The sequence below is a fragment of the Adelges cooleyi genome, unplaced genomic scaffold (genome assembly GCF_023614345.1).
Source record: "Adelges cooleyi isolate 19-005CV unplaced genomic scaffold, UGA_ACOO_1.1 ACOO_flye_CR_arks_rails_tigmint_CR_PRNA_21, whole genome shotgun sequence".
Taxonomy (NCBI): Eukaryota; Metazoa; Arthropoda; class Insecta; order Hemiptera; family Adelgidae; genus Adelges; species Adelges cooleyi.
The window spans coordinates 13,889,416-13,911,220 of record NW_026095871.1 but is presented as its reverse complement, the minus strand read 5'-3'; the positions used below and the strand labels follow the sequence as shown (position 1 = coordinate 13,911,220).

At 27.7% G+C, this 21,805-nt stretch overlaps 6 protein-coding genes across 7 annotated transcripts; 3 read left to right on the top strand and 3 right to left on the bottom strand.

Moving 5' to 3' along the window:
* Nucleotides 1-1,028: 1,028 nt before the first annotated feature.
* LOC126834453 (caspase-3-like) lies at nt 1,029-4,601 on the bottom strand. The gene is made up of 8 exons (XM_050566377.1): nt 4,340-4,601; nt 3,517-3,659; nt 2,665-2,827; nt 2,406-2,579; nt 2,104-2,333; nt 1,861-2,006; nt 1,532-1,641; nt 1,029-1,455 (listed from the first exon to the last, which is right to left on the bottom strand). Exons 1-8 carry the CDS (start codon nt 4,472-4,474, stop codon nt 1,321-1,323), a joined length of 1,236 nt encoding a protein of 411 aa, XP_050422334.1. The 5' UTR covers nt 4,475-4,601; the 3' UTR covers nt 1,029-1,320.
* Nucleotides 4,602-4,728: 127 nt separating this feature from the next.
* Nucleotides 4,729-7,066, top strand: LOC126834246 (glucose-fructose oxidoreductase domain-containing protein 1). The gene is made up of 2 exons (XM_050566030.1): nt 4,729-4,852; nt 5,438-7,066. Exons 1-2 carry the CDS (start codon nt 4,822-4,824, stop codon nt 6,559-6,561), a joined length of 1,155 nt encoding a protein of 384 aa, XP_050421987.1. The 5' UTR covers nt 4,729-4,821; the 3' UTR covers nt 6,562-7,066.
* Nucleotides 6,700-8,333, bottom strand: LOC126834247 (uncharacterized). Its single transcript, XM_050566031.1, has 3 exons — nt 8,086-8,333; nt 7,645-7,852; nt 6,700-6,833 (listed from the first exon to the last, which is right to left on the bottom strand). The coding sequence occupies exons 1-3, from the start codon at nt 8,192-8,194 to the stop codon at nt 6,788-6,790; spliced, it is 363 nt and encodes a 120-aa protein (XP_050421988.1). The 5' UTR covers nt 8,195-8,333; the 3' UTR covers nt 6,700-6,787.
* Nucleotides 8,334-8,978: 645 nt separating this feature from the next.
* LOC126834784 (mitotic spindle assembly checkpoint protein MAD1) lies at nt 8,979-15,169 on the bottom strand. Its single transcript, XM_050566954.1, has 11 exons — nt 14,607-15,169; nt 14,361-14,542; nt 13,795-13,962; nt 13,104-13,307; nt 12,163-12,293; nt 11,821-12,096; nt 11,586-11,730; nt 11,185-11,525; nt 10,933-11,105; nt 10,673-10,863; nt 8,979-9,537 (listed from the first exon to the last, which is right to left on the bottom strand). Exons 1-11 carry the CDS (start codon nt 14,797-14,799, stop codon nt 9,349-9,351), a joined length of 2,193 nt encoding a protein of 730 aa, XP_050422911.1. The 5' UTR covers nt 14,800-15,169; the 3' UTR covers nt 8,979-9,348.
* A 1,128-nt stretch (nt 15,170-16,297) lies between these two features.
* Nucleotides 16,298-21,493, top strand: LOC126834788 (enoyl-CoA delta isomerase 1, mitochondrial-like). 2 transcript variants are annotated; one of them, XM_050566962.1, is made up of 7 exons: nt 16,298-16,417; nt 18,596-18,717; nt 18,812-18,936; nt 19,004-19,150; nt 20,706-20,824; nt 20,902-21,083; nt 21,147-21,493. In XM_050566962.1, exons 2-7 carry the CDS (start codon nt 18,621-18,623, stop codon nt 21,302-21,304), a joined length of 828 nt encoding a protein of 275 aa, XP_050422919.1. In that variant the 5' UTR covers nt 16,298-16,417; nt 18,596-18,620; the 3' UTR covers nt 21,305-21,493. The 2 variants fall into 2 exon arrangements, with proteins under 2 accessions (XP_050422919.1, XP_050422918.1); XM_050566961.1 differs by lacking the exon at nt 16,298-16,417 and adding an exon at nt 18,250-18,363.
* LOC126834786 (uncharacterized) lies at nt 16,424-17,892 on the top strand. The gene is made up of 2 exons (XM_050566956.1): nt 16,424-16,560; nt 16,768-17,892. Exon 2 carries the CDS (start codon nt 16,798-16,800, stop codon nt 17,875-17,877), a length of 1,080 nt encoding a protein of 359 aa, XP_050422913.1. The 5' UTR covers nt 16,424-16,560; nt 16,768-16,797; the 3' UTR covers nt 17,878-17,892.
* Nucleotides 21,494-21,805: the final 312 nt, after the last annotated feature.

The following is a 21,805-nucleotide window of genomic DNA, read 5'->3' as shown; positions in this document are numbered from 1 at the left end:
AAATATTAGGCACCATAATTTTTAATAATTTGATGTTCCGTACTCTTAAATTTTTAGGCAAAAACACAACTTGTAATATACTAGCAGACAGTTGACAGCACATACTAACAATGCAATTAAGATATATTAATATTTTCTTACCTTGTTTTTAGGTTTGGTGGAAAGTATTTAAATAAAGTTTTAATAATAATTTATTTATGACTTATAAATTAGTATTATTTAGGAAATATTTAGGTTACACTGATTTCTTACCAAAATGTGATCTAAAAATAATTTCATGATAATGGTGAATGTTATTAAAACATTTAAAAATAATATTGTTGTGTAGGATTATCATTCTAATTACCACTGTCAATACAGATAATTTGGCAGGCCGTGGTGTGAATCATATTTTTATTGAGGTATTGCTTTAGTTATTATCTAATTTATAAAAATAATCATAAACATTACCATTCATATGCATTTTAGTTTTAAGATATTCATTGTTCACCATTCTAACATAAGTATATCTCCTAATTTATCGCTGTTCGACTTCGACTTTACATTTAAGTTCCAATGGGTACAAAAAAACCAAAATAATATCAAATGTAAAATTAATAACTTTTCAGTTTTATATCAAAGTTAAAAGTTAGATAATGTTAGTCAGTGTTTTAAAGAGGAACATGGTTTACAAAATTTAATAAAAAAGTTAAATTTTAATTTTAATCAATGTTTGTTTCGAATAAATTTTAAGTACAGACTACAGTGTAAGTAAAGTAATATATTTTACATTATTCTTATACAAATGTCTTATTTTCAAATTGGAATGTTTTTATAAAACCAGTCAGGGGCAGTGACAGTTACTGATTTAAAGGTATAATAATACATTTATAAATTGAAAAATACAATAAAAAAAATTATTATAAATATAAACTATTTTAATAAAATTTAAAAATATTTGTACTATCACAGATATACACATAAAGAAAAAAATAAGAAATATATAAAACCTAGGTTAACAATAATTAAGTTTTAAATTATACTATAAATGGAAAATACAAAATATATCTTGTTTGCTTAACTACAGTATAATTTCAAAAAAATACTCAATTTTGATCTACCATTAAATTTAAAAGGAGGGAAAACAACAAAGATCTGTCAAAAATATTTTAACAGCTCAACTTTAAATTTATCAATTTTGAACTTACAAAAATCAGATCTTTTTAGAAAAAATAGATGGTAGTTCAATTAGAAAAGTATTACCTACTTGAAATTTTGTCACTGTTTAAACAAACAAGTTAAACACACAAACTTATACAAATAAATATTTACAAAGATTTTTTAAAGATCACTTTCGAGGTAGTCATCATAAAGACCTGGGTTGAAATAAAATTTTTTATTAAATCCACTAAACTTCCATTCAACAGTCTGGAATCCATACTTTGCACAGTTAAATGTTTTTACCTCCGAGTCCACCTATAAATGAATAAATCACATTTGCGTTTATTAAACAAAAACATAAAAATATTTAAATGATTTATTTTTTACTAACCATCATCATCATTGTATGTAAGTCATATTGCCAAGCATTTTCACGAAAAACTTCACATAGTTTTTGAATAAACCATGACCCTTTATATGGATCACGTTTAGCATAATAACCTAAAACAAAATATCCGACAATCGTACACAAAATTGAAGTCAAAATTTTAGAAACAAATTTTTGAAATATTTTCAATTCTGTATTAAGAATGTAATAAAACGTTCATGTTAATAAATTAGAAACACAGTCGATAGAAAGTGCAAGAATGATCTTATTTATTTCAAAATAATTGTCTGATAATTCAATATGTTGAAGTGCAAAATGTATGTTTATCATACCAGGTACAGTAGAATATGCAACAAATACATCTTCATAACGTCTTTTTACAGAGGTTCCTTTCACTGTACCAAATCCAATAGAATCTACTTCTACTTGAACATTTTCGACTCGTGGTACTGAAGTACCATGGTCACTATTTTTTCCCCTAAAATTAGAATTGATAAATTACTTCAATATTTTGCTACTAAATATAACAATCAGAAATATTATTAACAACAATATTAGAAAAATAAATATCATACCGACATGCTTGTATAAAAAATAATTTAGGAATGCTCTTAGAAACTTTTTTTGATACAAATTGTTCAATTATCCAGTCAATATTGATTTTTATACCATCTGCAGAATCTATATCCAATGAAGTAAATGAGTCCTTGCCTGCTTCGCCGTGACTCATTATAACAACAATAACGGAATCCATTTTCTCAAGTTTCTTAACATCACTGAAGTCTCTAATTATGTTCACAATTTCCTAATAAAAATTGTACATAATAAATCATATACCAAATTAAATGATATTATATATATATATTTTTTTTGTTACCCTCTGAGTTACATCTTCTTCAATTTGTACATCATAACCTAAGCCGTGGAGTAGTTTCTTCAAACTATTTACATCAACTTCAGAACCTGTTCTTTCCTCGTCCGGTTTTGTACTTACTTTATTTATGTTTATTATTAATGCATGACCTTTAGGATTCGAACCCATATGATAAACCTAGATAAGTTAAAAATTATGATTTAATACTATTAATTTTCTTTTTTTATTGTTATTAATAATAATACAAATAATTATAACTTACTCCATTTGGTAAATTTTCATGTTCTACGTCCATACGTCTAATGGTAGGAGGAATTTTAACGTAATTATCATCATGTTTGGTAGCCTTAATGCTGTTAATACTGTTGTTCAAATTAAGTCGATTCATATTTTCATTCAATGAAATATTACTAGGATAAAAAACTCTGAAATAAAAATTGTAGTTTATTGGTTATGACTTAGATTTAGATGTACCAGTTGCCTCGAAAATCAGTAGATGTGGTCATGCTAAACAAATTAAGAGAGATAAATTTTAGCGCAAGATTAAGTGAGATAGGGTCAAAGGAGGAGAGCCAAATGCCAATTTAAGATTTCCAATGTTTTTGAATTGAACAAAACATAGCCAAGTAAAATTACCAAATCCAATCTTCGGAAATAATAATTTATTTTACTGAGCACTTTGTAAAATGTAATTTGACATAATAAAATAAAAATAATTATTAATAATGATAAAATGAACAACTTACAGATTCTACTAGTTTTAATGATAGAGCTACCTAAACTTTAGTGATACTGTCGTATAAATAAGCAATTATGGCATGCGTGAGACAGTAAACCATCCATCAGCGGTCAGGAAAAGTCACTCGCCCTTTATGCGTAACAATAACCACCAAAGTTCAAGAGCTATAACACTCAAAATTATGATGTAAGCAAATTTTTTATTTCCAATTTAAAATCAGCAAAAACACTAATAGTTTTGCAAAAAGAGTGCGCAACAAAGTAACTTTGTCCCAAAATTTTAATCCTACCATTTTTCTTAGACAACTACATTAATTAATTAATTATTAATTAATAGAACCTAAACGTTTGATTTATAGGAATTGTTTGTAATTACTTTGATTTTGATAGTAAAATATTTCGAGCTTCTATGTTTGATGTTTCTTCCAGAATTTTGCATAGATTTGTAAATGCTTGTGGTCCACGTCCTTGAATTACTTCATACAATCGTCTTTTTTTATTTGTTTGATGAGGTGGAGTCTGTTTAACAAAATAATAACCATAATAATAAAGTTCTAATGATTTGTTTTTGTTTTTTTCGTGATAAATTTAAGTAAATCTACCTAATATTTCCTAATCAGGTAAAAGTCTAAAATGGTTATAAAGCTATCATTGATTGTTATGTTATTTTTCATTTTTTTGATTACCTATATCCGTGTCATTAGGTAAAGTAGTTTTCAGAATTCATAAAAAAAATGATTTGAATTATACTTTACAGTGGTCTAACTTATTAAAACATTGTTATGTGGCTAATAGAGCAATATATGTTATTTTGAAGGCATTGCCCTGCAGATTTCTTTACGCTCAATTACAGTTCAAGTTTTACATTCACAATTTTTTAGTAAAATAAAAAATTAAAGGGCGTTTATTTAAAAAACAAAAAAGTTATAATAAGGACAACTCTAATAAAAACATAATTATATATCAGTATCATTAAGATCAATTACATTTCTCAAAAAAGCAGAACTTGTGTCATATGCCTGTAAAGCAATGTGTGGACAAAGAATATGGATATGATATTTTTAGTACTGCTGCTTAGATGCTTTATACTGCTGTGCAACACAAATTGACAGCTTAGTGTAAAGCAATCATTTAGTGCTATGTTTAAAAATGAACACTATGAACTGTAGTATAAATACTATGCCGTAATATAGATTTACCATTATATATTCTGCCATCCATTTATTGATCACATTATTTTCTAATAGTGTCTTGATGATGAACTCCAAATGATTTGTTACTGATACTAAGGTGGATAGATTGTCATTAATTAACTTTCGATGTTTATGTTCCATCACAAATTGGCAAAGTACTAAACTAAAGAAACAACAACTTGAGCTTTTTGTAGTTTACGATTTGAGCAATATTTAGCAATAATTAAGTACAAATATTAAAAATAAGTCAAGTATTAACATTTCACATCGCAATTATAAATTTACAATGTACATCATTATTTTGGATTTGTTGTTGTTATTGTTGTCAATTGTATGATAACAAATTTGGTTTCTTATCTGTAAGACTAATGATTTACAAATTCCTTGAAAACTAAAATGAGTTTTGTACGGTATTTAAAAAATAATAAAATACAATTTGTATTTTTTAAGATACTACTTGCAAGTTTAGTAAGTTTTTATTCCTAAGTATGTTGCCAGGTATTGGTGTTTTTGGAACAGGTAATTAACATATTAAAATGAAAGATTTATTGTTAAATTTTTACATTCTTCATAGTAACTAGGTAGTCACAAACAAAAGTTAGCTGTATGGTAATGACTAATGATAATTATTTAAGTTTTGTTATAATATTATAATTTCACTGTTCACCTATGGATCACTTATGAGTTATGTCGGGTTTCATAAAAAATTTATAAATTTAATGATATATTAAAATTTAATGGACTAATCACGGACTACTAAACATTTATTGATTCATGAAATCTTAAATGGATTTTTTATATGGTCCGGAGTAATGCCTTTTTAACTTGTTCCTTTATCACCATTTTTCACAAGTGCAATGGCGCCGATCTTCTAGATATTAAATCTATGACATTTTAAATTTAATAATATAAAAACATACCACCCACCCCATCAGTGTCCTACACGAGAAGAAGAGGGTGAATCTATGGCCTCTTAATCATAGCCGCCTAAATCATCTATGACATGGTTCATAGACGTGTCCCTGTTTCGGTGCCACTGCACAAGTGTATTCATATATTTACTTTGAATTCATATATTTTTATTGCATAAATTAAACTTTTCAGGTAAAGTGATTGAAATAATTGTTCCTTTTTTACGCGATAAAGGATTCAAAGTGGAAGCATTATGGGGTAGAACTACAAATGAGGCTGAAGAAGCTGCTAAAAGGCTTCAAATACCTTATTGGACAAATAAAATTGATAACGTACTATTACGAAAAGATGTGGATCTAATTTTTATAGTGTGCTCACCTAATTTACATGCCCAAATAGCCGTGAAAGCTCTGGGTATTGGGAAGCATGTATTGTGTGATAAACCAGCAGGTCTATGCCAAAATGAAGCTATTAAAATGGTACATGCAGCTCAGTACTATCCATCATTAATATCAATCGTAAACCATAGTTTACGATTTTTGCCCGCTTTTGTGCAAATGAAAAAACATATTAGTGAAAATAAAATTGGAAATGTATTTTTGTGTGATGTTAAAGTACAAATGGGTCGTTTATATGGCGACAGTTATAATTGGCTGTGTGATAAAACTATGGGTGGTGGAGTGTTGACTTTGGTCGGCAGTCACGTAATTGATTTAGTCAGTTATTTAACAAATCAAAAAGCATTACGTGTCCATGGTATTGTTAAAACATTTAATAAAGATTTTAAATGTATGACGAGTGTGAGACAAGTGACTAGTCCAGATTTTTGTACTTTTCAAATGGAAATGACTGATAGATCGTTAGTCACAGTTACATTAAACAACCACCTTACTGGAACCTATATTCAAGAGATACTCATGTGTGGTACCGAAGGTAACCTCATAGTCAAGGGTGGAGATTTATATAAGGACAAGGATGAAGTGTTGTACTTAGATGTAGAAGACATGCAAAAGTCTGATGCTATTAATGCCGTGTCAGCAGATATAATGCCTAGACCTTGCATGAAAGGATTATTAAAAATGATCAGTGCACTGAGGGAAGCTTTTCTACCTGTAGAGGACAAAAGAGGTTGGGTGAAAAACCCTGTATCGTCAGCTGCTACTTTTGAAGACAGTTTATACGTCCAAGCTGTTATTGATGCAATACGCGCTTCTAGTATAAACAAAGAATGGGTTAAAGTAGAAGTTATAACGGAAGAGCCAGATCCTAATCCCCTACTCAGTGCTGCTGTTCGAAAAAGTGGCATGTCCATGTAACTGGCCCATTCAAATTATTTACTGGCACACTACTTTAGTAATTATAAGTTAAACGGAACTTGGAACCATGAAGTTCCAGACTTTTAGGGAAAACACAAAGTAACAAATTTTATTTTTTACACAACTGTAATTATATTTATTAAAAGTACAAGATTTACATATTTATCAATATTAAAAAATTATACATGTACATAAAAATGATAGTTTTAATTGTAAAATATATTCTTCACGTTAACTTTGCTATGGGAGTCGAGTTGATATCAGCTACATAACTGCAATGACAAAAATCCATTAGTTAGTATTGTGACAAAAATACATGTACTTATTTTATTTGAAATTAAATATCATTTAATTGTAATTAAAAAAAAAACTTATAAAGAGACAAAATTAATTTAACTTTGAATACTTAATATAGAAACAAATTTTTAACAATTTAATTTACAATTAGATAAGGTACAATGTTTATATTTATGGTTATTTATTTTATTGTAAAATGTGTTATGAATTAATTATTATTACGAGTTATTGAACAATTAAACATTAATTTTATAGTAAAATATTATGATTTCTTAAAGTTATAATGATGAATTATTAATTTTTCATTTAATACCTACAAATTGAAATTGTTGCTTTAACTTTAATTATTTTACTGGGAACTTTCTTTTTGCCACTTATAGTATTTTTTACATTGAAGTTAGTTATCGGCTAATTCCTCTAGTTCAAAAGTAATAGCTACATTAACTTTTATCGTTGCCTGCCTCACCATCTAGTCGTGGCGAACTATAGCATTCCTTGCTACAGCTTCCTGCAATTATATGGTGGTGCAGTCACCGTGGTCATCACGCGCAACAATAATTCTCAAAGTTCAAGTAACACTAGAAGAGTACAGTGATATCTGACTTCAGACTCGTAATCAGCGTAAAAACAATAAAATATGGCAAAAAAAAATATGCTCGGTAAAGTAAATTTATACCGATATACAAACCAACAACCATTGTTTTTAATTGCTGCCTTATTCCACTCGGTTACTCCGCCTATCAAATTTTTTAATAATGCATGTTATTATAGAAACTTTATATATACCTAGACATTTCTTTTATTTGCTTATCAATTTCTTCTTCAACTAGTTCCAATTCTTTTTCACAACTCATTAATTCACTGTATTTTTTATCTAAAGCTGAAATTGTCTGCTCTAATTCATCAACATTATCTACAAGTTTTTGTGCTGATTCTTGAGTGTCATTTTTTGGAATTTCTGCTCCGATTGACTCCAATAAAACTTTAGCATCATCTAAACATAATACTATTTTTAATTTGTTATCTAAATAAAGAGTATTCATTACACCCGTACATCATAGTTTTCAATTTAGATCAGTCAGTTCACAGATGAACGGGCAATCGTTTGACTGATCTAAAAGAACACTACACAACATAAAATACACTAACGTCACCCAAAAATGTAAGCGTGTGACAACAATTGAACAATGTAGATATGTTATGTAATAACAATCAACTAAAATATACCAGTCAATAATGGAGTTTCAGCTTCTTCGACATTTTTTAAATCTTCTTCAATTTCCTGTTCTCCGGGTACTGGTGGACATTGCGCAATAGAAGACTTAGTACCACTCATTTTATTTACTGTCTTCTATTTGATATGGATAAGAAGTCAATATAGTTTATTCTTTTCGTTTCGTCTAAACAAAACCTAGGAATAATTAAATTTGGCAAATTGCAATTTAATAATAATAATATAAGAAAATCTGTTATCAAAATTGATAACATAATTATCATTATTTACCTTAGACTTGATAATAAATCTATTCAAATTTTACCGATTTATACCAACAGGCCGCAACATTGGTCATTATCATTTTATCACAACCACAATAATAATAATATAACATTATATGTTTTTATAAAATTATATGTATTTTTTTTTAAATCAGCGCAGCCCAACTCAAAATTCTGTATAAACTACGACTCGATCAGACCGATTTTTACGAAGCTATAGCAAATTTAATTTGATGGTTGAAAAATGGAAAACCGGTCAAATTTTTTTGGTATTTTTGAAGGATGAAGGACTAGACTACTTTAACTTTTGATCCACCCAAGTACAAACCTATACCTGGTTATCACATTATGACAAATAATGTAGTCATATTATAATGAATATGATTATAAGGTCAAAACTAGAGCATCACAAAACGCAGATGTTTTATGTGTAATAATCATGCATAATAACTAAAAAACTTAATATAGAGAGAAAATATACATAAAAAAACCTATTAAATGATTTTAACTACTTGATACATACAAAATAAGTGTAGAGAAAATTATGGACACAAATGTAAGGAAATAAATGTTCAAAAACAATAATCTAAACGGTAGTTTATACAAATAAAAGTAACAGCAGGTTACATATATAATGTTTTAAATAATGTATATTTGTACACAATATTTTACAGAATAGTACATGCATTTCTTATATAACTTACATAGTATAATGAAAAAGTATATATTATATGTATAATGCTAGTACTTATACTCGGTACCTAGAAAAAATTAAAAAATTAATAATTAAATAATTAAATTTAAAAATTACCAGTTAAGCAAAATTATTCTAGAACCTAAATAAAATATTTGATAATCTTGACTAAATCATTCTAATATAATGATTTTTACAGGAATTAACCAAATTAATCATACAAAAAAAATTAATACAATTTAGTAGACGAGTTCCAAACAAAATGGTATCAAAAAAATGGTAGTCAAAATATTGTGTTTTTAATTGATAACAGATTCTAGCCTGGTTGAATCTGCAGTTATGATCATGCTTTGTTTATTGAATAAATCTATCGTCAGACTGGATAACAAAACAGGTATTGAACGCTGTTGACCCAGATGTAAATTAATCATGTCTTCAATTGTCTTTGAAAATGGAGTTTCTAACAAATTCATTGACCCTTCATTTAACTAAAAAAAAAAAACATAATAAGAAGAGGAAATTTTGTATTCATCAACTATCATTAATTTTTTTATTATACTCTGTAATTGTATATACAGGGTGATCACAAAAAAACTTCACATTTTTAAAAAAGCAAATAGTATTAATTTTTCTAAAATTTTTTTTTTAAGTTATGTAATGTGTTTGTTGGTGTATGCCATTTATTTTACAGCAATTTTCGAAAAAATAAAATGTATTTAACTTGATATTGTGTAATATTATGTTTGTGGGTGTACGCTATTTATTTTACGGAAATTTTTTTTGGATGATTTAAAAGCCGCAATTCGTACAGAGGTGGCCCTAATCACGAGGGAGACACTAGAACGAGTGTGGAAGAACTTCCTTAAAAGAATTGAAAATTGCTTCATGGAAGACAGAAATCACCTTCCTGACATCGTTTTTGCTACTTGAAGTAAATGGCTTACACCCATAAACATATTACATAAGTTAAAACAATTTTTTTTGAAAAATAAATATTATTTTGCCGTTTTGAAAATGTAAAGTGTTTTCGTGGTCATCCTGTATATAAAGAAATGGATGACAGATTTAAAATGGTGATTGTTAATTTACTGCCGACATTTCTCCTTGCTAATAGATTGAAAATTTCAGGAAAAAATAGGGGAAAAGAATTAACTGTATGATAACATACTTTTAACAATGAACTACCTACCTAATAGTTATTTTTGATTCCAAACGAAGCAAGAAATGTAATGATTTTATTATGATTTTTATTAAATTTAATATTTGTTATCTTTTTAAAAAACTTTTATGAAATAAGTACCCAATAAAGTTAAAATAATTTTGGGTTTAGTCCTCACTTCTCTCAGTGAATATTTTTTTTACAAAAAAACATTGACATAATATGTACATTTATTTATTTATTAATAGGGAAATTTTCGGGTATTTTGATTCCTAATTGGCACCTACCTTAGATATAGACAAGAAAAACTTATTATACTTTTAATTCTCATTATTATAATTTAATTTTAATATTTAACTAATCACCTGAATAATATTTATAACCCACTTTTACAACAAATTTTAATGATTAATATTTTAATTTTAAGGTGAAAAAATGTGTTTTTAATAATAGATAATATATACTTGGAACATTAAGTTGTCTTCCTCGTGATAAGCAAATTGACTGGTAAGTCTATACATATTGTTTTGTAATCCATCAACTTTATATCCTAATAACGTATATACAGACTCTCTAAACTCTTGACTACTTTTTTTAAACACCTCTCGTAACCTCTGGTTTTGAATTTCTTGAGATTTTAATTTCTCTTTGAGTCCTATATGAAGACAAATAATATTATAATTATGATATCATTCAAATGATGATAATGTGTTGGCTATATTACCTTCGACTTCCTGAGTGGCATTTGTTTCGACTCTTGCATCAACTACCTGTGTGAGATTCATTGAAATGCCTTCTTGCATAGCTTTAATACGCTGCTTTAACTTTTCGATTTCTTGTTTTGCGTGTATTAGATCATTCTGATAATTATTGAATCCTTCAGATGCTGGATTCATCCTATACACAAAAAAGTACGTATTGATACTTGTATTTTTTCCCTATAGACATTTAAAACGTTGTATTGTAAGATTATTACTTGTAATGTAAAATTTTGGTTTCACGGAGATTGAAATCTCCTTTAAGAGCTCTGTGATCTATTTGATCTCTCAAATCAACACATTTTACTTCTAATTCTTTACATTTGTTAATTAATTCTTCTTTTTCTTTAAGAAGTGCAGACTTTTCTTCAATCCATCGTTTGTCATTATCAGTGGGGCAATATAATGATGGATCGGTTTCAATTTCTGTCATACGGTTTTTGTATCCAGTTATGGCTTTTTCTAAAACTTCCATTTTTGTATCCTCGCCATTTAAATTTCCAATAACAGTTACTTCTTTTTGGAAGGAATCAATTAACTCTCTGAGATCATTACGCTCCTGAAGTAATTTTAATAGTGAAAAAAGAGAAACAATGAATTACATGATTTTTTTAATTACCCATGTGACCATGTATAGTTGTTTTTTTAGTCGTTTTATTGTTGTTTCGAGTTTGCCATTGTTATTTGCCCCAACAGCTAGTTGTTCTTTTGCTTTGTTTAATTCATTTTCAATTTGCTTTACTTTTAGTTCCAACCGAGCAACACTACATTAATTGTAAATATTAGGAAACAACATTTAATTCAAACATTACAACATTAAATGTCGATTATTATTATTTTAGAAATATTCAAACCTGCTTTGTAGTTCTCCCTTTTCATTTACAAGGAACATGTCTTTTTTTTTTAGATTGTCTATATAATATCGTAAATATTCAGGATAACACTGACTTTCAGACACATTTTCACAAGCATCTTTACAAACATCTAACCATTTTTTCAAACGATCTTCACTAATTGCTAAGTTTGAACGCAATTGAATAGCTTCTTTTTCTAATATTTCATACTTAGTCAACTTATATTCAAGTGAAGCAACTTTATTTTCAAGAATTTCTGTTTGTTTAACATCGTTTCTAAAATAACAAAATAAAAAATGTATTTAATTATTACATATGTATCATACTATACAATCAATATACCTGTATGCAGCTACTTCTTCTCTAAGCAAAATCAGTTCACTTTCCATAGAACTAAAACGTTTTAATTTTTCTCTTTGAGCGTTTACTACCATAGCACTTTCTTGTTGGGCAGCCAATTCATTTTCTAAACTCTGTTAAAAATGTATAAACGATTTCTCAATGAAAAAGCTAACATTAAAACAGACAATTTAGACATGACTAGTGATAAAATAGATTTATAATTTTTTGATACTGTCACTTTTTTGCCTTTAGTAAAAATTAACGCGTTGACCAATGTACAGCCGGTGGCGACTGTACAGTTGTTTATTATTATACTGCTGTCAATAAAATAGGTTGACTTTCATGAAACATATAGTGTTTTCTTCTGAACAAATAAGTATAAAAATACTGTACCAAAACCCAAATTTTTGTCTTTTATCTGGATATTAATAAATAACATGAAATAACATAATAATAGTAAGGCTGCTAGTAAAATTTTCTCACAATCTGAAGTAACACCACCAGACGATAATTCTAACTTCAATCTATAACCTGCGAAAGTGATTTGAGTCCTACTTTGCCTGTTTTCTACTAGATGGCAGAAGAAATTTTAAGTTCTCGTAAAAACATATTCAGCATATTTCCTATTTTAACCTTTCTCGACTTACACTAATTTTGCTCTTGATGATTCAATTGCCTAAAACATTATAACAGTGCCATCAAAATTATTTCAGATTACAATCAAATACAGCAGTCAGCGGCAGTATGACTTCTTAAAAATAAGAAGTTGTTGTAGACAGCAGCCTAAAAATTCAATAATAACTAAATTTTCGTGGCAACCGACGGCTGTACAGTAGTCAACGTGTTAAGCGAATTTGGTTATTAGGAGTTAAAAATAGCAAAACAATAATAATGACAAAGGAGTATTATTTCTCATGTAGGTACAGAAAATACTTAGTTACTTTGATTCGTTGATTAGCAGTATTTATTTTAACTTGATCGTTTTCCAAATTATTAATTTCAATTTGTTTTTTCCTTAAATTATCTGTGAGCTCTTCAATATATTTTTCATTGGATCTTAGAGTTTTTTTTAACTCACTTAACTCAAAATCTGAACAATTTCTAGATGTGTTTTCATTCTTATTTTTCATCAACTCTATATTCACCTGTTAAATATATGAAACATTTGAATAACAAATCCTTTATTTAAGACTATAAAACCGGACAACGTAAAATAAAAAATTTAATTAATTTAAGTAAAACAAATTTAATTTTAATAAGTGCTGCAAAAAAGTTTATACTAGATATTGAAAGTGTTAATTATTTTTTTTATAGATCATCCATCATAAACTATTTAAATCTGCACATTTAGGAAAGTTTTAAAAAGTGTCATTACAAGAATATGTTATACTATACTCGAAAGAATAAATGTACAATTGTATACATTATCTAATAATTATCTTAATGTAAAAAAATAACTTCAATATAGAAACTTATTATTTTAAAGTTAAGCTTCTACACTTAAATAACTAAAAGCATCATCAATGCCAGTGACTTTTGTACCTAATATCTACTACATTTGCAATATATTTTTAATTTATTTTACTATTAAGAAGCTGTATAAGTATAAAGTGTTAGTATTAATATACATACGCTGCTTAATTTAGCTTCAAGGTCTTTGTTTTCTTTTTCAAGATAAGATATTTTTTGATGATTTTCTTCCAACACTAAATTAAGTTTTTTTGTCAAACTCTCATTTTCTTCTTTTAAATTTGATTTGTCATAGCGAAGTTCTTTTAGTCGATTATCTAATTGATCAATCTAAATAATATAAAAACAGGTAAATTATCATACAGTTAGTTCTAGTGCATTACGTTTGACACAACTCAATACCCACAAGTATTTTTTTATTTAAAAAAAAACAGTAATGTAATAATCAATAATAATATACCTAAATTTTTAAAAGATTAATAAAGTAAATTCAAAAGTTTTTTTGTGTTGTCTAACAGTATTGGTCACGGAAAAAACATAAAAATGTACTTAACAAACAATGTTAAACATATAATCGTTAAATTATAAATCATCACCATCATGTGAGCTTAACAGGCCATAAAGGCCCAATCTTAAACATTAGTACCTACATGAATAAAAGTACTTTAAAAATAATTGTATTTAATCTTATTTAACATTTGATGACTAATAAATTCATATGTACAAACCATTAATTTGGATTTATTTATGTTATGTTCTAATGCAACTTTCTCTCTTTCAAATAAAAGATCCGACTCCTTTTTAAGATTAAATAATGTTTTGTTTCTCTCTTGTAAAGAGACAATTTCTGCTCGAGCATTGATTAACTCTTGTTTAATACGCCGGGATTCCCAAGGTGAAGCAATTGGTGCTGAAAAATAAATTATGCAATTTTTAATATGTCAATTGCGAATAAGTCAATATTAAAAACGTACTAAGCATCGACTCTTGTAAGTCGGGACTGCAGGATCTTCGTCGTTTGTTAGATATTAATGAATCATTTGTTGAAAGTCCTATACTTGTATCATAATGCATCCTTAGCGGTTTAGATCGGTTACTTGATGACCGTAAATCATCTAATATTTTTATGACAAACGTTTGATCATCGTCCTTTGGCTGTTTATTCATATCTTTTCTTTATTGTAATATAATATGTAAACTAAGAATGATTGAATGTTTAGGCAATATTGTTTTTTTTAACTAGATTTGATTAACTACAGTTAAAACGAAAACGTTATAATTATTTGCAAATAGCAAGCAATTTTACATTAAACATTTAGCCAAGGTTCGAAACTTCTAACCGATAACAGTGAACTGTGAAATACTCAACAGTCAATACTAAATACTTCAGTCTGCAATCTTGACTTTTTGATTATGATTTATGCAACGACAATCGACATATTTAATCTCTTTTCTATGTATTAAATGTTTTGAGGTAAAAACACGGACTATAATACAGGACTGTAAACGGACGGGTCGGCGGACTGCGGGGTGTGGCCCGATAGTACAACGCTTTCCGGTTCAATCACGCCTTGTGCGCCATCTATTGTCGAATAATTTAAATAAAAAGTTTTCAATAGTTCAATAAATAAACTATTATAACCAGTGGTATTTAAATTTAATAGAATATTAAGATCCGTGGATTCACCTAACCTAATACGGAATTGGCGGGAATAGGGCCGACAAAAATAAGAAAATTTAGTAATATTTTTATACATTTTCGAAAATGCCTCGCAAATGTAGCATGCATTTATGTAAAAGTGTTGTTTTTAACAAAACAATAAAATGCACTCTATTTAAATGCCCCAAGGAAAAAAATATTTCCAAATTTTGTGTGTCAAAATCATTTTTTACCTGACGATTTAGTGTAAATTAATATTTTTAGGAGACTCATTCAAGCAAATCCGAAGCTGCGTTTACCAATTTAAAATCCAGGGGAAATTAATAAATGAACATTTTCATAAATTAATAACTACAATAGAAAACTCTTTTTTAAAACATTGTACGGATGCTAGAGGTGTCTTTCAAGACACATTTGATGATGTGTTAAACAATAACGCCAGTGTACTTACATATCCTTGTGATGAACATAAGAATGAAGTACTGATGTTCATTCGTAAATATTATACCTATTACTACAAGGATGAGACAGTTGGCAAACATACAAAATAAAAACCTAAACAAAATTAATTCGAAGAATAAAAAATTAACAAAATTAGTTACTTTAAATATAATGTATAATAGTGAATATTATATTGTATTAAACTTGTTTTGTATCTATAGATGGCGTTAAGAGCGTCTTTGTACTAACTAGTGAAACTACTAGCAAGCGTTGTACTTCGGTTCTATTGATATGAGTGTCGTTTCCAGTCCTCTATTATAGTCCGTGGGTAAAAGAATAAAGATCACAAATGCGGAAATGAGCCAATCGCAGACGAGTATATAAATGCTGATAATACATTTTGGATCCTCCGTCTATTAGTATAAGGTCTTTGGTAACCATATACCAAACAAAAGGCAACATTTATAAATCTGATTTGATATCATTGCAAAATATAAATAGGAATGCGGAATGCACGATGTAGAGAAGATCTTCTCTACACAGTAACTTGTGATAAGTGATAATTGATAATCAAACAAAAAAACGGCTGTGGCCGTATATTTGTACTGACTACTGAGAACTTACAGCAGCAGCCATACCGTGATTGTTATTAATACGAGTTGGTAGGACGTCTTTTAAAATTTGGTATGAGTTTATTTTGTAAACATTTTATAGATTACTTACTAGTTCATCATTCATGTGGATTGTAATTTGTATCTAAGTTTTGGCTCCATTTATTCAGAATTTAAATTTCGATTAACCATTTAGATCGAAAAAGTATTACGAATGTGGGTACATTAAATTATTGTGTTAATAATTTTGGTGTTTCCAACTTGACTCATGGTGGTTCTTTATGAATTTTTTTGCTAGATTTAATACTATAATAACGGTTTTGAATTGTGCCTGGTCTATTCTTGAAGTTACATAATTTATTACATATTTTATTTTTCAACAAATTAATTTATTTTTATTTTTTTGTGTTCACTACTCCATAGTTCCTGTACTCTGTAAGCTACAAACCAAAAATGTTTATTCAACATGCATGTATTGAATTTGAAATTTATGTGTTGTCATGTCAAGTTTATGTAACATTTTCAAACAAGATACCTGAAGTCAATCAAATTGAAGTTGAAGCCAAAACGATTAAAATAACAATTGCCAACAAAGTACATTTATTAGAAATTGAAGAGTACACATTTGAAAAGAATAGTTTTAGAGAAATCCAAGTTCAAAACAATAAATTAATATTCCGGGCTCAATTAGCTTGCAGTCCTTCAACTGAGGCTTCGTGTTTTACTTTTGTTTCAAATAAAATGCCTAGTTTAAAAACTGCTGAAAAAGTTTTAATATCATGTAGTGGTTGTAAAACATTGCTATCTGACCAACCATTTAGTTTTTACAGAGTTTTACCAGTGGAGTTGTGGGAGGTAGATACTAATATGTTTTGTCATGGAGGTACAGAAAACTTGATATTTCAACCACAAGAAAACGACTGCTATTATGACAAAATATCGTTGTACATAAAGAACAAGTTGTGGAGGTCTCACAAAATAGTAATATGTAATAATTGTAATTTATGTTTGGGTATTGGTATAGAATATGGAGTAAGATTTTGGTTGGACTCTATAATTCTAAAATACGACTGTGATGATGTACAAATGAATGTTAGTTCATTTGACTGTTTTGCTGTTACCATGGATAACATTATCAAAGCAATGCTTGGACCCATATCCCATGTGATTATCGAGTACAGAGATTCAAAAAATTGTAGCCAATTTCTTTCAATGAAAGTCATTAAAAAATGTGAAATCGCAGTTTGCATAAATTCTAGCGAAAAAAATGTTTTGAAATTAACTAGAAAAAATTGTTCAAGTATAATTTGGCATACATCAAGCGAGTTTATTGAAGAATGGAAGAACAATTTTTTAGTAACTGAAATACAAGTATCTGAAAGAATGTATCAATGTGCAGTTTCATATTTAACTTTTATCAATCAAACATTTTTATCAAATAATAATTATTCAGGAAAAGAAAAACCCCTAAAATCGTATATGTTTGAAGAAAATATGTTAAATGCATTTAATATTAAAAATATATGTATGTAATTTTCATGTACAATATTTGTTTTATTATTTTTTAATAGGTTAATATTAAAACTTCTAATTTTTAAGTTACGTTTTAAAAAGTAGTATAAGATTTCTTATTAAATATATAATACAATGCATGAAACAATAATAATAAACATTAAAAGCAGTATGAAGATTTAACAATAGTTTTATTGACTTCATATTTAATAATCTATACTTCAATCACCATACTCGTTACTCTTCTTTGTCTCTTCTAATTTCATGTCCAACAAAATTTACAAGAATATAAGTACCAACTAATTAATTATGATATAATACACTTGTTGTGTTGGTGATAAGCGATAACAAACAGTTGGTGGGATAATTAAAACTATTTGAAAATTTATATCACTTGATCAATTGACAACGCAAATTGCTGCTCTTGTAGTAAAACCAATAGTAACAGTAATTACTATAATTATTTTTTTACAGTTGGTTGGTTAAACTCGAGGCCCTTGGTACCTGGTATAGAATTAGTTGTTTTGATTTACAAACGATTGTATTACTTTAAACAATTCATTCAAATTTAGATTAGTTAAAACTACAATTTTCACCTGAAATTGATTACATTGCTTTATTGATAACACATTTATTTTATCTTCTTTCTAAAAAAAGAACGATAAAATCTGACCTAATTATTGTTTTTGTTGTCCGATTATCCGATTTTAATTTTCGTAATAATTATTATTGTTCCCAGTTTTAGTTATTTATACATTTTCACTATGCTTGGACGACATACTCTTAATAAAACTCTGAAACTAATTAACCGTCGGTATGCATCACAATCTATGCTTTCATCAACAACAGATGAAAAAACTGGTAACTATAATATATTATTATATTTTATTTGCATCTAATGATTGTTAAGTATGTATTAAAAATAATTTATATTTGGCAATTGTCAATGTTTTAGGTATAGCGACAGTAGCATTAAATAAACCCCCTGTAAATAGTTTGAATTTAGAGTTTTTAAATGAATTTAAAACTCAAATTCATCAGTTACAAAATGATAAAGCTCGAGGAATGATATTAACATCTGTAAGTTATTGATTACCTTTTTAAAACACGAATAATTAAATCAATTTTTTTTTTTAATTCATCCTAGAGCTTGCAGAATGTATTTTGTGCTGGTTTAGATATTACAGAATTTTATAAGCCCGATCTCAGTAGATTAGCTGAATTTTGGACAACAGTTCAAGAAACATGGTTAGCGCTCTACCTGACACCTTTTCCTACAGCAGCAGTCATAAATGTAACTATTCATTTGAATATAAGTATTCATATTATACCTACTCAAAATAAAACTAGAGCTCTAATTGAGAAAATCTGAGAATATTTGGTGAACATTTTTTAAACAAAAAAGGTTAATAAATATTATTTTTTTTAATTCAACTAATTTAAATACTAGAAATAGATTAATTGCTGAATTAGTGTTTTCTATCTTCCCACAGTTTTGAAATATATGATTTTGAGGATAACACTTTTTAAGTTTGAAGTCTATATTAGATGGTACAGCATACCTTTTGTGTATGTGCTAAAATACTCCAAATTTCGATTTAAAACCTAATGAGAATATTCTTGAACAGATAAGTATCCATAAGAAATATGTTTATGAGAATAAAACGAAAAAAATATATTGAACCTTAATCATTTTAACTTAACTATTTAATTAATATAAGATTGCATAATACTCTAAATTTTTTAAAAGATTTACTCATTAGTAACAATTCATTTTTAATTAAGTGTTAAACAAATAACATTAAATTTAATATAAAATTTATGATTAGCAGGACTCTGGACTTAAAGAATTTGCTTTTTTTATTTTTATTTGACATTTAATGAGTGTTCACGTTACAACAATTTCATATATGAAATTTGAAAGTGCTGAATTTTGCTTATTTTGCTAGCTTTAAAAATAAAATGCTTTTTTTTCCATACATTCTAATATACAATGATGCTGGCCAATGAAAAAACCCCGTATATTTTTTCAGTGTGCGTGCGATAGAAATAAAACTATAAATAATTTAACTTGTATTTGTTTTGTTGTTTTATTTACTTCTTGCATCACAAGTCATGGGAAAATAAAAAATTGCACATTACTCTTCTTTATGGAAAAACATTGAAATATGGATGTGTTATAAATTTGATATATAGACCCCAGCCCAAACATTTTGTCCATGTTACATATTTCACGCTGTAATAATGCTACAATATGAAAAAACAAACTATAATAATTGATTCTTAGCATATCGGATTTTACTTCCCGTTATTAATTTTAATTGGTTTAAAATTAAACAATTTTTATTTATTTGAATATGATTCAGAAGTATTTTGTTTTAAATTTGTTTAATATTAAACATTTTTCATTTAATTTAATATCATCCTGTATTTATGTAGTCTAAAAGAAATATTCTCAGAATAGGCAAAAATATCTATACTCTGTCCCAAATAAGAAAGACAGCAGTTTGCGCATCTCGATTGAGGCCTCTATCACTACCAGACCCGTCAAACCCTCTATGCACCCGGTTGTTAATAAATACTGACGACGATGTTGTCTGATGATTGCCGACAGCTGTCCACCTGAAAGGAGTGCTAGGCACAGTGCGGCGTGGGGGTATGTGAGACAGACCAAATTTTGTCATCTGTTCTGGCTTTCCTATTTGGGACAAAGTATAATATTTTATAAGATAACTTGAATTTTTGACAAGACACCATTTTTTGCTTATTTGATTGCATAATTAAATTTTTAAGCGCTTTTTTGAAGTGTTTTAAGTCCTGTGCTCTGATGATTAATAAAACATTTTTAGGGTCATAGTCCAGCAGGAGGATGCTTATTAGCATTGAGTTGTGACTACAGAATTATGGTTGGGCCAAAATATACAATTGGTTTAAATGAAACCAAACTAGGAATTGTGGCTCCAAAATGGTACACTGAATGTTCTATTTTTCCAGTGAATCGAGTCTTATTAAATATTTATTTGCCATTTATATTTTACACTATAGGTTTCAGGATTCTATAGTTGCAGTAATTGGCCAAAGAAATGCAGAGTTGTCCTTAATAGCTGGTAAAATGTACTCTACAGAAGAAGCTTTAAAAATCGGATTAATCGATGAAAGTGTACCTGATGCGAGTCGTGCATTAGAACAAGGCATTAAGTTCTTGAATAATTTTCAAAAAATATCACGTATGTTTACAATAAATGTGTGTAATGGACTTTCTTTTGTTGATTTTGTACTTTTTTTTTTAGCTTGGGCATTTAAAATGACCAAAGATATAAGTCGTCAACCAACTGTACAATGGTTACTTGAAAATAAACAAAAAGATCTTGATTTTGTATTACAATTTATGCAATCACCAAATGTTCAAAAAGGACTTGGTCTTTATTTACAATCTTTGAAGAAATAATTCAATTTTGGATTAACCATTTTATATGTCAGCTGTAGCTACACATATGTTCAAGTCAATGTTACACAAAATAAAATTGCAACTACATTTTTTGAGATTTAGTAACTTTAATCAGTATACCTAGGGGTCAATTATATGTTTTGCTCAAATAAATATTTTAATATATATATTATTTCAGTGTTGGCAATATCTCTTTTTTTTTTTTTTTAGGAATGACCTAGTTAAACTTCATTGGGAACAATATTTGCTAAGCTTAGACAACATGTATAATTATTAATTATAAAATAAATTACTAAATAATTGAGTTCTTATTTAACATTTTATTGTAAGTTATAAGCCATCTTTAATGGTAAAAAAAAAATTGTACAAGTACAAAAATAAAAGTAAATTAGCGACGATGTGATGTATATTTTTAAATACCTGTATTTTATTTTTAAGTAGAAATTTTGAATTCAAAATTAATTACACTATTCATGTTCAATGATATTCTGCAATAACTAT

Coding starts and splice junctions, on each gene's coding strand:
- LOC126834786 (XM_050566956.1), top strand. CDS start 16,798: ATGTTTATTCAACATGCATGTATTGAATTTGAAATTTATGTGTTGTCA.
- LOC126834247 (XM_050566031.1), bottom strand. CDS start 8,194: ATGAGTGGTACTAAGTCTTCTATTGCGCAATGTCCACCAGTACCCGGA. Junction 7,853..8,085: donor TGAAACTCCATTATTGACTG/GTATATTTTAGT, acceptor TATTATGTTTAG/ATGATGCTAAAGTTTTATTG. Junction 6,834..7,644: donor CAAATAAAAGAAATGTCTAG/GTATATATAAAG, acceptor TTGTCATTGCAG/TTATGTAGCTGATATCAACT.
- LOC126834788 (XM_050566962.1), top strand. CDS start 18,621: ATGCTTGGACGACATACTCTTAATAAAACTCTGAAACTAATTAACCGT. Junction 18,718..18,811: donor AACAACAGATGAAAAAACTG/GTAACTATAATA, acceptor TCAATGTTTTAG/GTATAGCGACAGTAGCATTA. Junction 21,084..21,146: donor TAATTTTCAAAAAATATCAC/GTATGTTTACAA, acceptor TTTTTTTTTTAG/CTTGGGCATTTAAAATGACC.
- LOC126834784 (XM_050566954.1), bottom strand. CDS start 14,799: ATGAATAAACAGCCAAAGGACGATGATCAAACGTTTGTCATAAAAATA. Junction 12,294..13,103: donor CTGCTAATCAACGAATCAAA/GTAACTAAGTAT, acceptor CATTTTTAACAG/AGTTTAGAAAATGAATTGGC. Junction 11,526..11,585: donor AACTATACATGGTCACATGG/GTAATTAAAAAA, acceptor AAATTACTTCAG/GAGCGTAATGATCTCAGAGA.
- LOC126834246 (XM_050566030.1), top strand. CDS start 4,822: ATGTTGCCAGGTATTGGTGTTTTTGGAACAG. Junction 4,853..5,437: donor TATTGGTGTTTTTGGAACAG/GTAATTAACATA, acceptor TAAACTTTTCAG/GTAAAGTGATTGAAATAATT.
- LOC126834453 (XM_050566377.1), bottom strand. CDS start 4,474: ATGGAACATAAACATCGAAAGTTAATTAATGACAATCTATCCACCTTA. Junction 2,828..3,516: donor ATTTTACTATCAAAATCAAA/GTAATTACAAAC, acceptor TTTTTATTTCAG/AGTTTTTTATCCTAGTAATA. Junction 2,580..2,664: donor ATGAAAATTTACCAAATGGA/GTAAGTTATAAT, acceptor TAACTTATCTAG/GTTTATCATATGGGTTCGAA.